General features: G+C 38.2%; 1 protein-coding gene across 4 annotated transcripts in view; it reads left to right on the forward strand.

Annotated features, from left to right (window-relative positions):
- LOC121381171 (succinate--hydroxymethylglutarate CoA-transferase-like) overlaps nucleotides 1–13,139 on the forward strand; it is a 59,253-nt gene that overhangs the window by 38,663 nt on the left and 7,451 nt on the right. For all 4 annotated transcript variants that reach the window (XM_041510344.1, XM_041510343.1, XM_041510347.1 and 1 more), the window contains 5 exons: nucleotides 1,728–1,823; nucleotides 3,072–3,143; nucleotides 4,776–4,873; nucleotides 7,826–7,928; nucleotides 9,010–9,073. In XM_041510344.1, the coding sequence (XP_041366278.1) occupies nucleotides 1,728–1,823; nucleotides 3,072–3,143; nucleotides 4,776–4,873; nucleotides 7,826–7,928; nucleotides 9,010–9,073 (433 nt within the window). The remainder of the gene's footprint in view (nucleotides 1–1,727; nucleotides 1,824–3,071; nucleotides 3,144–4,775; nucleotides 4,874–7,825; nucleotides 7,929–9,009; nucleotides 9,074–13,139) is intronic.

Raw genomic sequence — 13,139 nt, forward strand, 5'->3', positions numbered from 1 at the left:
TGAGGACATAAAGAGAAGGGATTATCCTTTGAATGGGTCAATTAGAGAATGGCTTCTTAAAGGGCTTCTTAAAGACAATGATAATTGAGACATTTAAAGAACCCATTGGATAGGTCAACGACTCAATGACAATTAAAACTCAATTGGGTACGTTAATTGGGAAATATTATATATAAATAAATTTTTAAAAAGAAGGAATTTTAGTAAAAATGTAGTGTTTTTCTTTCCGTTTCTTTTTTTTCTGTTACTTTTTTTCTGTTTCTTTCTTTCCTACAATCATTTTCTTAACATGGGAGACGGGTGTGTGTTTGTGTGTGTGTATATATATGAATCTATGAATAGCGTAAAATTAATAATAATGAGCTACATCTCGCCCCCAAAAGTGCAAGGACAATTAATCTCAAAATACATATTTGTTATACCAGCAACGCTGAGACCAATCCCGGGTCCCCCTCTCAAGTTATGTAATGTTTCTGTAACAACCTCCCCAACCCACCCCACCGCGACGTCATTTTACCAACATTATAATACATGTAATAATAAATAATAATTATTATTATTATCATTATCATTATCATTATTATTATTATTAGCCTACTACTACCTTTTTGGGTGGAGGGGGCGGTGTTTTATCGGGGGTGGGAGGTTCTATAAAAATGCAAGATTAACGTGCAAGCAGGCAGGCTGAACTTGTCCCAGCACGTAGAACTGGATTCAACTGGGTTAAGTAATAATTAAGCCAACCTTTGGACGGCAAAACATGTAACAGTAGGTCCCTATACTGTTTTGTTGTTGTTTTGGTGTTGTTGTTGTTGGTTTTTTGTTTGTTTGTTGTTGGTTTTTTGTTGTTGGTTTTTTGGGGGAAGGGGGGGGGGGGTTGGGTTTACGCTGTACATTAAACCGAATGACCACTTTGCGAATCGGTCAAAATAATTTGCAAACATTTAACGAAAAACGACTGGCTGGTTGTATGCCACACACACACACACACACATATATATATATATATCTCAGCTACTGTATTAAAATTATCAATGTGCTATGAACATTTTACAGAATTATTTCCCCCCCCCCCCCCCCCCCCCCGTGCTATCATTTGTTTGACCATGTGGATATTTTGTTTTACTGAACCCTAGTAATAAAATAGCCTGGTATAGCACTAGTAAGTTCTTTTCATGGCCCAAAATGTTAATAGTGAAACATTTTAGTGGGGGTGATAGTGGGGATTGATCACCAATGTTAATTATGAACTTTGTGGTTTATGACTTGCGAAGTTTGTCGATGTGTGACATTTGTGTCAATCAGCGTTGTGACATTTGTTGTTGATAGCTTTGTGACATTTCTCACCATTTGTGTGTCAGTGATTAGGATGTCTGTGGTAGTGAAATTACGATATTTGTCTTCAAAATGACATTTGTCAATTTTGCGACATTGATGGTGTGGCAAATGGGGATCTACTTTATTCCATTGTGAAGACAGGGAGTGAACAAATTTTAGTCCCAACAGTGCATTTGTGTATGTTGGTCACAAAGCATGTCATTTATTTCACAGTTCTATGCATTTGTGTAAGTAACCTTTAAGCTTTTTTGACAGCGCACCACTAAACATGGATAGCTGGAGTGTACGGTGTGTGTATAAATATATAAGGTACATTTATACTAAAAGAACCCTCTAAAATGTCTAAATGTTGCTTAGTTAGAAAAGTGAAATATTTATTAACATTACAGGTGGCTTCTCTGGTAAATATAGCATCTAACTATTTAAATGCCGACATGGATGCAAAACGATATGGAACGGCGCATGAAAGCATTGTGCCATACCAGGTTGGTATAATGAACATGATTTTAGTCCCATCCTCCAGTACATTAAAACACTTAAAACTCCAGTCTTGGTTATATGTTAATATTTTAAGTACAAATATACTTGCAATAGATCATTTTCATTTTAAGATTGACTGTGTCTCCAGTATAAGTAACATAAAAATACGTTTTCAGGCAACACGGAGAGCATAGGTTAATAACTGTATAAAACAATAAACACTTGGCCGCTTATAATACATTTTTATATATTTACAGCGCAGATCTTTGTATTGTGGACTCTTATTATAAAGTGATATTCTATAACATTAGCATTACACAGAGTACATATTCTTTCTGATCTTTCGATGTTTTGATACCTGCCAAATTCTACATTTAATTTATGACGCATATTCTAATCTTCCATGTTTCTTTTATATAACACGTTTCCATTGTCAACCTGAAATATATTTGTAATCTAAATTCATTTAATAAATGTTGCTATAAAAGTCCTTTAGGCATTGTCATTGTTTTGCTATAACATAATTGCTTAAAAGTATCTAATATCCTTTCTTTGATTATCATGTAGATACTGTCGTCAACATACGATAAATTCCAAATATAATTTAATTCAAGTGAATACAGTTCCTGCCTAATGTTCGTTAACCAACTATCGTTATATTGTACCATTTCTTCATATATACCCCTTAGAATACAATTTGTAGTGTAACATAATTTTATCAAAGATTTAAAAAAAATCATTTTTCTTGTTACTTAAGTGAAAACCATCCCAGTTCGCTATAAACAAATTCATTACACGTTCCTTTTCCCTTTTCTTACACCCAGTAATCTTTTACAATACACAAACACACACACACACACACACACATATATATATATAAACCATCGCTTGCTGCTGCTACTGGATCAAGAAAAGTGGGGGTCACATGCCCTCTTGCCCCTTCCCCCTCCCCCCGCTTCCTATGAAGACATGGCGACGATACTTGTATGTTACACCAATGCAGTTAACAATACCCGTTAAAACTCGTTTTAATAAAGCTGTAGTTGTGTCCATGTTTTGTTGTGAGTGATGCTAGGGGATAGGTCGGCGAGACTACAACTTTATTACAGGGACTATCCTGAGTTGTCAGTCCTAGCCAGACCCACGTTTGTTTCCATAACGAGTCGTGTTTCTATACATACTAGTCTGTACTAGGGCCATGTAGATACTTTCACTAATTATTTCAGAGAAAAATAATATTTTTGGTTTTTCAGGCCTTTAAAACCAGTGATGGTTACTTGATTGTTGGGGCAGGAAACCGTAAACATTTTGAAATCATAGCCAAGGTAAGTTTTAAGAAAAATGTGGTAAAACAACAAATATTCTATGATAAATAGAACAATTTATGTTACAAAATAGAGATGTACAGTCAAACCTGTCCTAGCGGCCACCTGTATTCAGCGGTCGCCTGCCTTAAGTGGCCACATTTTCCCCTCCCAAATGATTTATAATGTAAATGCACCTGTAATATGCGGTCACCTGTCTATCGTGGCTAGCGGCCACCCAAATCGGATCCCAAATCCCTAAAATACCTGTATTACGCGGCCACAGTAAAGTTTTACTATTATATAAAAGGGATATTTTAACAAATGTGATAAGGTGCAGCACAGAACCGATCTTCACACCTTCAGGAATACTAGTACCCATTCAGTCCCAACATCTCCGCTGTGTATCAATTAAGAAAGTATGACTCTGGAGAATGTAGGGCAATTTCTCACCTTTGGGCAAGCTACGCTTGACATTTGTAGATTCACTTACTATGGCAATACACCCATGAAGTAGGAATTAAATAATTAAATGAAAAAAAAAACCCCAACAAACTTGTTGAGAATGGTTAATTTAATACATTTCATTTCTGAAGGAGACATGTCATAAGTTGATTTATAGTCAACTGTGAAGCACACATCCGTTGATTAACAGTACAGACGGTAAAACAAACAACAACAAATGTTTTAAAGACTATATATGTGGTAACCTGTACACAGCGACCACCTGTCTTAAGCGGCCACTTTTATCTACTTTCATGTGTGACCGCTTAAAACAGGTTTCACTGTATATGTTTATAATAATGACAGTTTTATTTATTACATTTATCTCCAAATATAACAATGACATTTTTCATTCTGGGATATTACAAAAGAATATTTTTAATGACAAGACGATTGGAATAATATGTTACCGGTATATAAATTAAAACTTTTTTATCAACATTATATATAGTGTAAATGCAAATTACTACCTATAATTATGATTATACAACAGGTTTAGTTTTATCATTAAGAACTGAACGTGATCACTTTCGATGTTACATGTACGTACGTACGTACGTACGTGTGTGTATTTGTTCATTTTGTGTATATATTTGTATGTATGTGTGCGAATCAGTGTGGATCTCTCTCTCTCTCTCTCTCTCTCTCTCTCTCTCTCTCTCTCTCTCTCTCTCTCTCTCTCTCTCTCTCTCTCTCTCTCTGTGTGTGTCTCTATCGCTCTGTCTCTGTCTGTCTGTCTGTCTGTCTCTCACTGTGTGTGTGTCTCTCCCTCACACTGTCTCTCTCTCACTCTGTCTCTCTTTCTTTCTCACTCTCTGTCTGTCTCTCTCCCTCTCTGTGTGTGTCTCTCTCTCTCTGTGTGTGTGTGTCTCTCTCTCTCTCTCACACACACACACACACACACACACAGTCTCTTTCTCTCATTCTGTCTCTGTCTGTCTGTCTGTCTGTCTGTCTCTCTCTCTCTCTCTCTCTCTCTCTCTCCTCTCTCCTCTCTCTCTCTCTCTCTCTCTCTCTCTCTCTCTCTCTCTTTCTCTCTGTGTGTCTGTTTGTGTGTGCAAGTACATGTATACATATATATGGTCAAAATGTGGTCAATATTACAATAGGTCTACTCATTTTAAATGCACTCATGTGTTTCTGTTACAGCTTCTGGGTATCTCGTCACTGAGTAAAGATCCCAGATACCTAGACAACCAGAAACGAGTGGCTAACAGAGAACCGCTGTTGAAAATGATGTCAGACATGTGTGCACCTATTTTTAAATATGAGCTGATGGTCTAATTAATAATATTTCTTAGAATATACGTGAATATAATTGTTTTTATTTGATTTTATTTAAAGAATATGTTTAAGTGTCCGTTATTTTTAAATAATAGTGTATATCATGTTCGTATGATATTGTGTTAAATTTTGGATTAATATTAGTGTGACATTTTTGTACATATTTAAGATATTTTATTATATTTAGGATGATTTGAATATTAATTTTAAAGTGAAAAAAAGGTAGTTTAATTATTTTGCATATTTGAATGTAAAAGAAGTATTATGCGACTAAAAAACATGTTTAAGTAGTACAAAACAACAAATAACAGATATACATTTTTAAAACACAAGAATTGAATTAACTGACTTTACACTATAAAATTAATTTAATTTATTATTCCCCTACCAGTCCAAGTGGAGTGGACTGTAGCTTTCATCTTCGTCCTACTGTCTGTTTGTCTGTCTGTCTCTTTGTCTGTCCACCTGTCCCACATATAGTTTTCTGGATGTTTTGTTTTCACAATGCCTTGAAATATTGAGCTACCATTTTGTGTATAGCTTTATGAATCAAGTTTGTCGTTCATGGCGATTTATCAGTTTTTGAAAGAGTTGTGGCCCTTGAACTTTAAAAAAAGAAAGTTTTTATTTTTATTTTTTTGCAATGCTTCAAGAGATCGAGCTGAAATTTTGTGTATAGCTTTATCATGATCTGTTACAGATGACTTTTATGGCACTTTAACTATTTTGCACGGCGTTATGGCCCTTGAATTTAAGAGATACGAAAATTAATTGGGCCCGGTAGAGGACATGTATTGCTTTAGTAGTACTCTGTTTTTATGTTGTAGTTTTTTTTCTCAAAAGTAATATCAGACAATAGTATAAACAAAATCACATAGTAGTGCAGTAATAATGCAAATGATCAATCACATTATGATTATGAAAATTCTAAATATATATTCTGTCAAAACAGAAACATATAGGTGATAGGGAAAGTGGAGAGGCATTTACATAGGCCTACAGCCTGTTTGCCGATACATTTCATTTCTTTTAAATGAATAAATATTGTTTAAAAAAAAAAAAAAAATAGGGAAAGAAGAAAAGTGTTTGATTTTACAAAATATTGTGGGTTTTTTTACAATGTTGCTGAATGACCATGTTTGTTAATGTTCTTGGGACAGCATGCCCAAATGCACCCTAAAACAAATTTGTGGCACGTTGTGTGACAATTGCAGGAATTCGGTGTGAAATGGTCAGATTTTGGCGAATGCACGTGAAACTCAGGGAAAAGATTGGGGTAGTGATGGGTATTTAAAGCTGCAATGCTCGCAATAATGCCTCATTTCCATTTTGACATAGACAAGTTACAAGATGCCAAGACTAAACCTGCCGAATCGAAACATTGCAATAGGCCGCCTCCAGTTAGGTGAATCGCAGTCAGCAGTCGCACGCCACATGAACGACCATCAGAGCACCATTTCACGTCTCTGGGACAGGTACCAGCAGTTTCAATCAGCTGAAGACCGGCCCAGAAGTGGAAGACCTCGCATAACAACTGCAGCACAAGATTGCTACATCCGGGTTCTGCACTCGCGTTACCGAACTACAACAACAACGAACACTGCTCGACGCATACCTGGTTTCAGAACTGACTTCGAGAAGCTGGTTTACGGACTAGGAGACCATATGTTGGCCCCGTCCTGCGACGTCATCATCGACATTTACGTGTTCGCTGGTGCACTTGGGAAACTGGCGGCGAGTATGGTTCAGCGACGAGTCACGTTTCCTTCTACAACGACGTGATGGACGACAACGTGTTTACAGACGCCACAATGAACGTTTTGCCAACAACTGCATCGCTCACGCTGACAGATTCGGTGGAGGGAGTGTCATGATGTGGGGAGCCATCTCATACACCGGCAGAAGTGAACTTGTGTTCGTACAAGGCAACCTGACAGCTGTACACTACAGGGATGAAATTCTTCGCCATCACATGCTTCCCATTTTGTATCGACAGAGAGAACTCTTTCAGCAGGACAATGCCAGACTGTATACATCACGTGTAACAATGGATTTCCTACAGAATGAGAACATTAATGTGCTGCCATGGCCGTCAAGATCATCAGATCTCAACCCCATTGAACATATATGGGACAGACTGGACAGACGTGTACGCCAGCGTGACCCGGAGCCTCAGACGCTTCCGCAACTGTCACATGCATTGCTGGAAGAATGGGCTAGGATTCCACGTGCCCGGATTCAGAGACTCATTCAGTCTACGCCAAGGAGATGTAGCGCAGTGATTGCTGCTGCTGGTGGCCACACCTGGTACTGATTTCAGCGCCCTCGTGCAACGCTGTTTGGTGATGAAAACACCTCCACTGCCGTCAGTCCATAGCAAGAACATTGTCACATACTCATGTCAAATTTGACTGTGATACGATCATAAATAACGAAATTATGCCGCTTTGTATTAAAGAGATAATTCCATGAATATTTCGCCTATGCGTTTCTTTTTTGACAGAGTATTCAAGAGTCATAGTAGTTAAAACAAATAATCACATAGGCAATGTACGGGCTCCCATTTTTGTAAGGGTGGATGGGTGGGTGAGGACAGGCTGAGTTTTGGCCGTAATATTTATTAATAGCATTACTGCCAAACAGCTATATAGGGTTGCATATTTTTATATGGATTTTAACTAATATTATGGGTAGAATGATGGAAATATTTGTTGCAAAGGTTTCAGGCAAGCTCATTTTGCCCGAATATATCTCTATATTATTTACCTGAATTTGCCCTACATCCAGTACACTTATGGGTAGTCAATTTTAATTTGTGGTTCTCATATCATGGATTCCGATGGAGGGGGGGGGGGGGGGGGGGGGACAAAAATAATTTATATGTACCTGTAAGATATATAATTATATTGTTACAGATTTTTAACGAAGACCACTAAGCAGTGGATGAAGATATTCGATGGCTCAGGAATACCATACGGACCAATTAACAATATGAAAGAGACGTTTTCAGACCCACAGGTAAAGTGCATTTCTTACACACCAGTTGGTGAGAACATTATTCGTTATTTTTGATAACACATACTTGTTAACACATATACATGCGATAACATTTTATAGACATACGACTGGCTGCACCTAGGTGGTGACCAATGCCATACCATACCATCCAATGGAAAAGCACAGTTGAATAGATCACTAGATGCCATGTACAAGCTAGGGCCGTACATATGTTTTAGTTAGAAAAGGCATTTAAATTTATGTTAAAACTGTTTTCTGAAGATATATAAGAAATGGAATACGACATTCGTGTCCGTTAGATACCATTTATCTTACAACTCGTGTAAAAACATATCTAGCTCGCTTTCGCTCGTTAGATACGTTTTTAAACAACTCGTAAGATAACGTTATTTATATCATCCGCTCATGTAGTATTCTCTTTATATCACACTTGTTAAATGTAAGCCATAGCCTAGTGGTAAAGTGCTCGCCTGATGCATGGTTGGTGGGCCCATTTGGCTATTTCTCGTTATCCAAAAAGTTGTTTTTTAAAGTTGGTTTCATTTGCTTTGCTTAATGATCCTGATTTTGTAGTGCAGAACATTTTTAATCGTTAAAGATTTTTACTGTTAAATTGCACCATGCTGACAACTTCTTTCTTAAATTATTATTTTAGTGGGTATCATGTCGTCCTGGTGTTTGGAGTAGTATTTTATGCTAAACAGAAAAGGACTTTCCTTGAGAGTTAGAGATAGGCGTTCAAGCTCTCATTTTTGTAGGGGGGCAGGCTGGCTTTTGCCCAAATTAAATGAAAATGCCTGAATCTGCATAACAACATTTATTCATATAGCTATATAGTGTTACAAACAAATCAGTACACATTTTTACATGGATTACAACTGATTTTGAGGGTAGAATGATGGAAATACATTTTAAAAAGGTCTCAGATTAGCATATTTTGCCCAGCACTAGGGGGACAATTCCCCCCCCCCCCCCCCCCCCCCCCCCCCCCCCCCCCCCATCCCTGCTCCCTGTCTCATATGCTTATGGATTTTAATCCTTGTAGAGACAAAACTTAACTCAGTGGTTGTTTTATTTACAGGTAATCCATAATGGCATGATTCAGGAGATGCAGCATCCAACAGCTGGGACAATACGTGTACCGGGTAACAAATCAACATATCTGATACGTTACACCTTGTTCAATAACTAATGAATGAATTAAAAATATACAATCATATCATTCTGGCATGCAAGTTAATATACATGTCCATTGAAACTCGGTGAGCGGTGAACCTACATGTGGCCAAAAATATTTACTTTTTATTAGTCTCCTACCGGTCCAATTGGAGGGGACTATAGGTTTCATCTCCGTCCATCTGTCCCACATATAGTTTTCTGGATTTGTTTTTCACAATGCCTTGAGATATTGAGATTTTGAGTATAGCTTTATTATGTACTGTATTTTGTGTATAGCTTTATCATTTACTGTTAGTGTTATGGGTCAAGTTTAATTTTCAAGGCAATTTACTCATTTTTCACAGAGTTATGGCCCTTGAACTTAGCAGATATGAAAATTTGGGGGATCTGGCAGGGGACATGTATTGCTTTGGCATTATTCTCCTATTTTACTATGTATAGGATGTGAAACTGAATAACAAAAGAAATAAAACTTCAGTTTAGTATGTTGTCTACTGAGTTTCACTTTGATGCCTGGTTAACTTTTAAAACGGTGCATAATACACAAATTCATATTTAAAAACTGCTATACCATTAAAAAGCTATTTAAAATCTCCTGTACCTACTAAACGATGGCTGACTGATCGACCATCTTTTTCTACAACAGATTAAGCATCTTTTTCAGAATGAAACATTCTTCTTTACTTATATGAGATTTCCATAAACTTTCGTTTTGGAGGCATAATGCATGCCGATCACTACCACCCCTAAACCAGGCATCGAAATAAGTCGAGAACGGTCGTTCAGGTTACCAGGAGGTTACCACATGTAAGAAAAGTCGAGAATGGTGTTTCGTTCTCGACAAAAAATTCAACGGTAGTTTCTTTTCCGAACGTAAACCAGGTAATGCATTCTGGACTCCCACGTTTCATTTTCTTGTAAGGAATTGCATCAGTGTTTGCTCGCACTTGTACAATTGCAAGTAATTATAGTTAATTCGCATTTTAGCAGCATCGACTAGATGAATTTACTTCCGCATTTTGTTTTCTCATAAGAAATTGCACCGATGTTCAGGGTTGAAAATTAGCGGGGGTGACCTTTATTGGCTAAAGGCGACTAAGAATTTTACAAAGGTAGTCCGTTAGGCGACTATCGATTTTAGTCTGGCGAGTATGGTACCAGTTAAAAAAGAAACACACTGAAACGGAATCTCATGACTAATGTGACAAAACACACCACGTCTCTGCTGGCACGAACTACAGATCTGGCAGGAGACAATATTATAGAACATGTTCTATATTTTGACAGCGTCGGACTGACCAGACTAAGTTTCAGCTTCTACAATTTTGGTCTGGGGCTGTAAACAAATATAGCTCAAAACGTATTGCAGACACTTTAATGGCTTTTTTAAAGTCAGCTACTTATTGAAATTGACTGGATACGCCATAATTATCTAGTAGACCCACTTTTTGACATTATTAAATGTTATGGTACAAATTAATCCTATTTAATTAGCTTACTAGTATTTTATTCTGAAAAATCTAAATTTATCTTGTAGTTTTAACTTGCACTAACAATGAAATTTTCCATTACTACAGGGATTAGTCCGAAAGTCAATTAATTGGCATGTGAATATAAAATTCATATAAAAAATATTAATTTATTAAATTAAACCATATCATCTGAAATAACTTTTTTTAAAGTTTAGTGTAAATTAAAAATATATATATTTATAAAACTGCATAAATTAAATCTTTTCTGATACAGGTTTTAAGGCGATAATCTGAGCGATAAAACCGTAATACGAGATCAGGACCAGATCTCTGCACAATGCAGAGTCGAATGGGTATTTGGCAAAATAGTGGATGATTCCACAAATTGTTATCTAGTGCTTTGTTTACAGGAGAGTTCATCCCTCTAGCATCGCCATAAAGTGGACTGCCACTCCCATACTAATTTACTAAAACATGCAGTTCTGCCTTTTAAGGCTTTAGTCTCTTTGTACTGCATATCATTGATTACTTCAGAGACAATGCAAGTCGAGGTGTATAAAATTGGTTGTTCTAGCATTTTTCTTTACATTTTTCTTTTTAATATGAATTTTAACTTTATTCATTATGAAGTTATATGTATATGCCAATTCATCGTTTTCCATGTGACGCAAACTAACTATGGTTATTATATTTACATGGTTATTATTCAACAAAGAAGATTCTGGTTTTGATTTTCATTGTGCAGTTAAGTTAGAGGGAAATACAAAATTAGAGGGCTAGTTGAAGTTGAGAAGGGCTGGTAAGATTTTTCTTCAACTGGCCCTGCTGGCGACCATGGTTTTCATGATTTCAACCCTGGATGTTCGTGTGCACTTGTGCAATTGCAAGCAATTTTGGCAATCTGCGTTTAAGCAGTGCCCATTAGATAAATTTACTTCTGGATTTCGTTTCTCGTACCGATGTTCACGTGCACCGATTATCTTTCATTGTTGTATGATAAAATAAGAGAAAATAAAAAACAGATTTTTTTTTTTTTCATCAATTTATTTAGTCAGTTGTTCAGTTATTAAATATGAGTCACCTACTTGTAAAGAATTACATGTAATACATTAAGAACAGTGATAAGGTACAGAATGAATCATAAATTCATGTATTCTACAATAATCATCTGGCACACATGTAAGGGCGTTAAAAGCAATAGTAACAGGAATTCAATTCTAACTTTCGTAGCCTATAGTTGTGGTAACCTATAGGTTACCAGGCTATATTTTGTGGTAACCTGTAAATGGGTTACCAGTCACAATGCTTATTTCGATGCCTGCTAAACACCAATCACTACCACCGCTAAACACCCTGGATGCCGATAACTACCACCACTGAAAGCCGATCACTACCACCCATGGATGCCCATCACTACCACACCTGAACACCCATCACTTCCACCCCTGAACACCCATCACTACCACCCCTGAGCGCCAATCACAACCACCCCTGAACACCCATCACTACCACCCCTGAACACCACTACCACCCCTGGACACCCATCACTACCACCCCTGAACTCCCATCACTACCACGCCGAACACTACCACCCCTGAACTCCCATCATTACCATCCCTGAACGCCCATCACTACCACCCCTGAACACCCATCACTACCACCCCTGAATGCCCATCACTACCACCCCTGAATGCCCATCACTACCACCTCTAAATGCCAATCACTACCACCCCTGGACACCCATCACTACCACCCATGAACACCCATCACTACCACCCCTGAACACCCATCACTACCCCTCCTGAACACCCTGAATGCCGATCACTACCACCCCTGAACAACCTGAATGCTGATCACTACCACCCCTGAACACCCATCACTACCACCCCTTAATGCCCTGAATGCTGATCACTACCACCCCTGAACACCCATCACTACCACCCCTGGACACCCATCACTACCACCCCTGAACTCCCATCACTACCACCCCTAAACACCCATCACTACCACACCGATCACTACCACCCCTGAACTCCCATCACTACCATCCCTGAACGCCCATCACTACCACCCCTGAACACCCATCACTACCTTCCCTGAATGCCGATCACTACCACCCCTAAATGCCAATCACTACCACTCCTGGACACCCCATCACTCCCACCCATGAACACTGATCACTACCACTCCTGAACGCCCATCACTACCACCCCTGAATGCCGATCACTACCACCACTGAATGCCGATCACTACCACCCCTGAACACCTATCACTACCACCCCTGAACACCCATCACTATAATCCCTGAACGACCATCACTACCACCCCTGAACACCCATCACTACCATCCCTGAACGCCCATCACTACCACCCTTGTATGCTGATCATTACCACCCCTGAACACCCATCACTACCACCCCTGAACACCCATCACTACCACGCCTGAACACCTATCACTACCAATTCGGTTTGAGGAGTGCAAAACACTGAGGGGTGAGGGGGGTGAGTGGTGGAGGTTCATTTGTTTATCTAGTTAGTGATCTATCTGCTAGTACCTACT

Source organism: Gigantopelta aegis, chromosome 9 (assembly GCF_016097555.1).
Source record: "Gigantopelta aegis isolate Gae_Host chromosome 9, Gae_host_genome, whole genome shotgun sequence".
NCBI classification, from domain to species: Eukaryota; Metazoa; Mollusca; class Gastropoda; order Neomphalida; family Peltospiridae; genus Gigantopelta; species Gigantopelta aegis.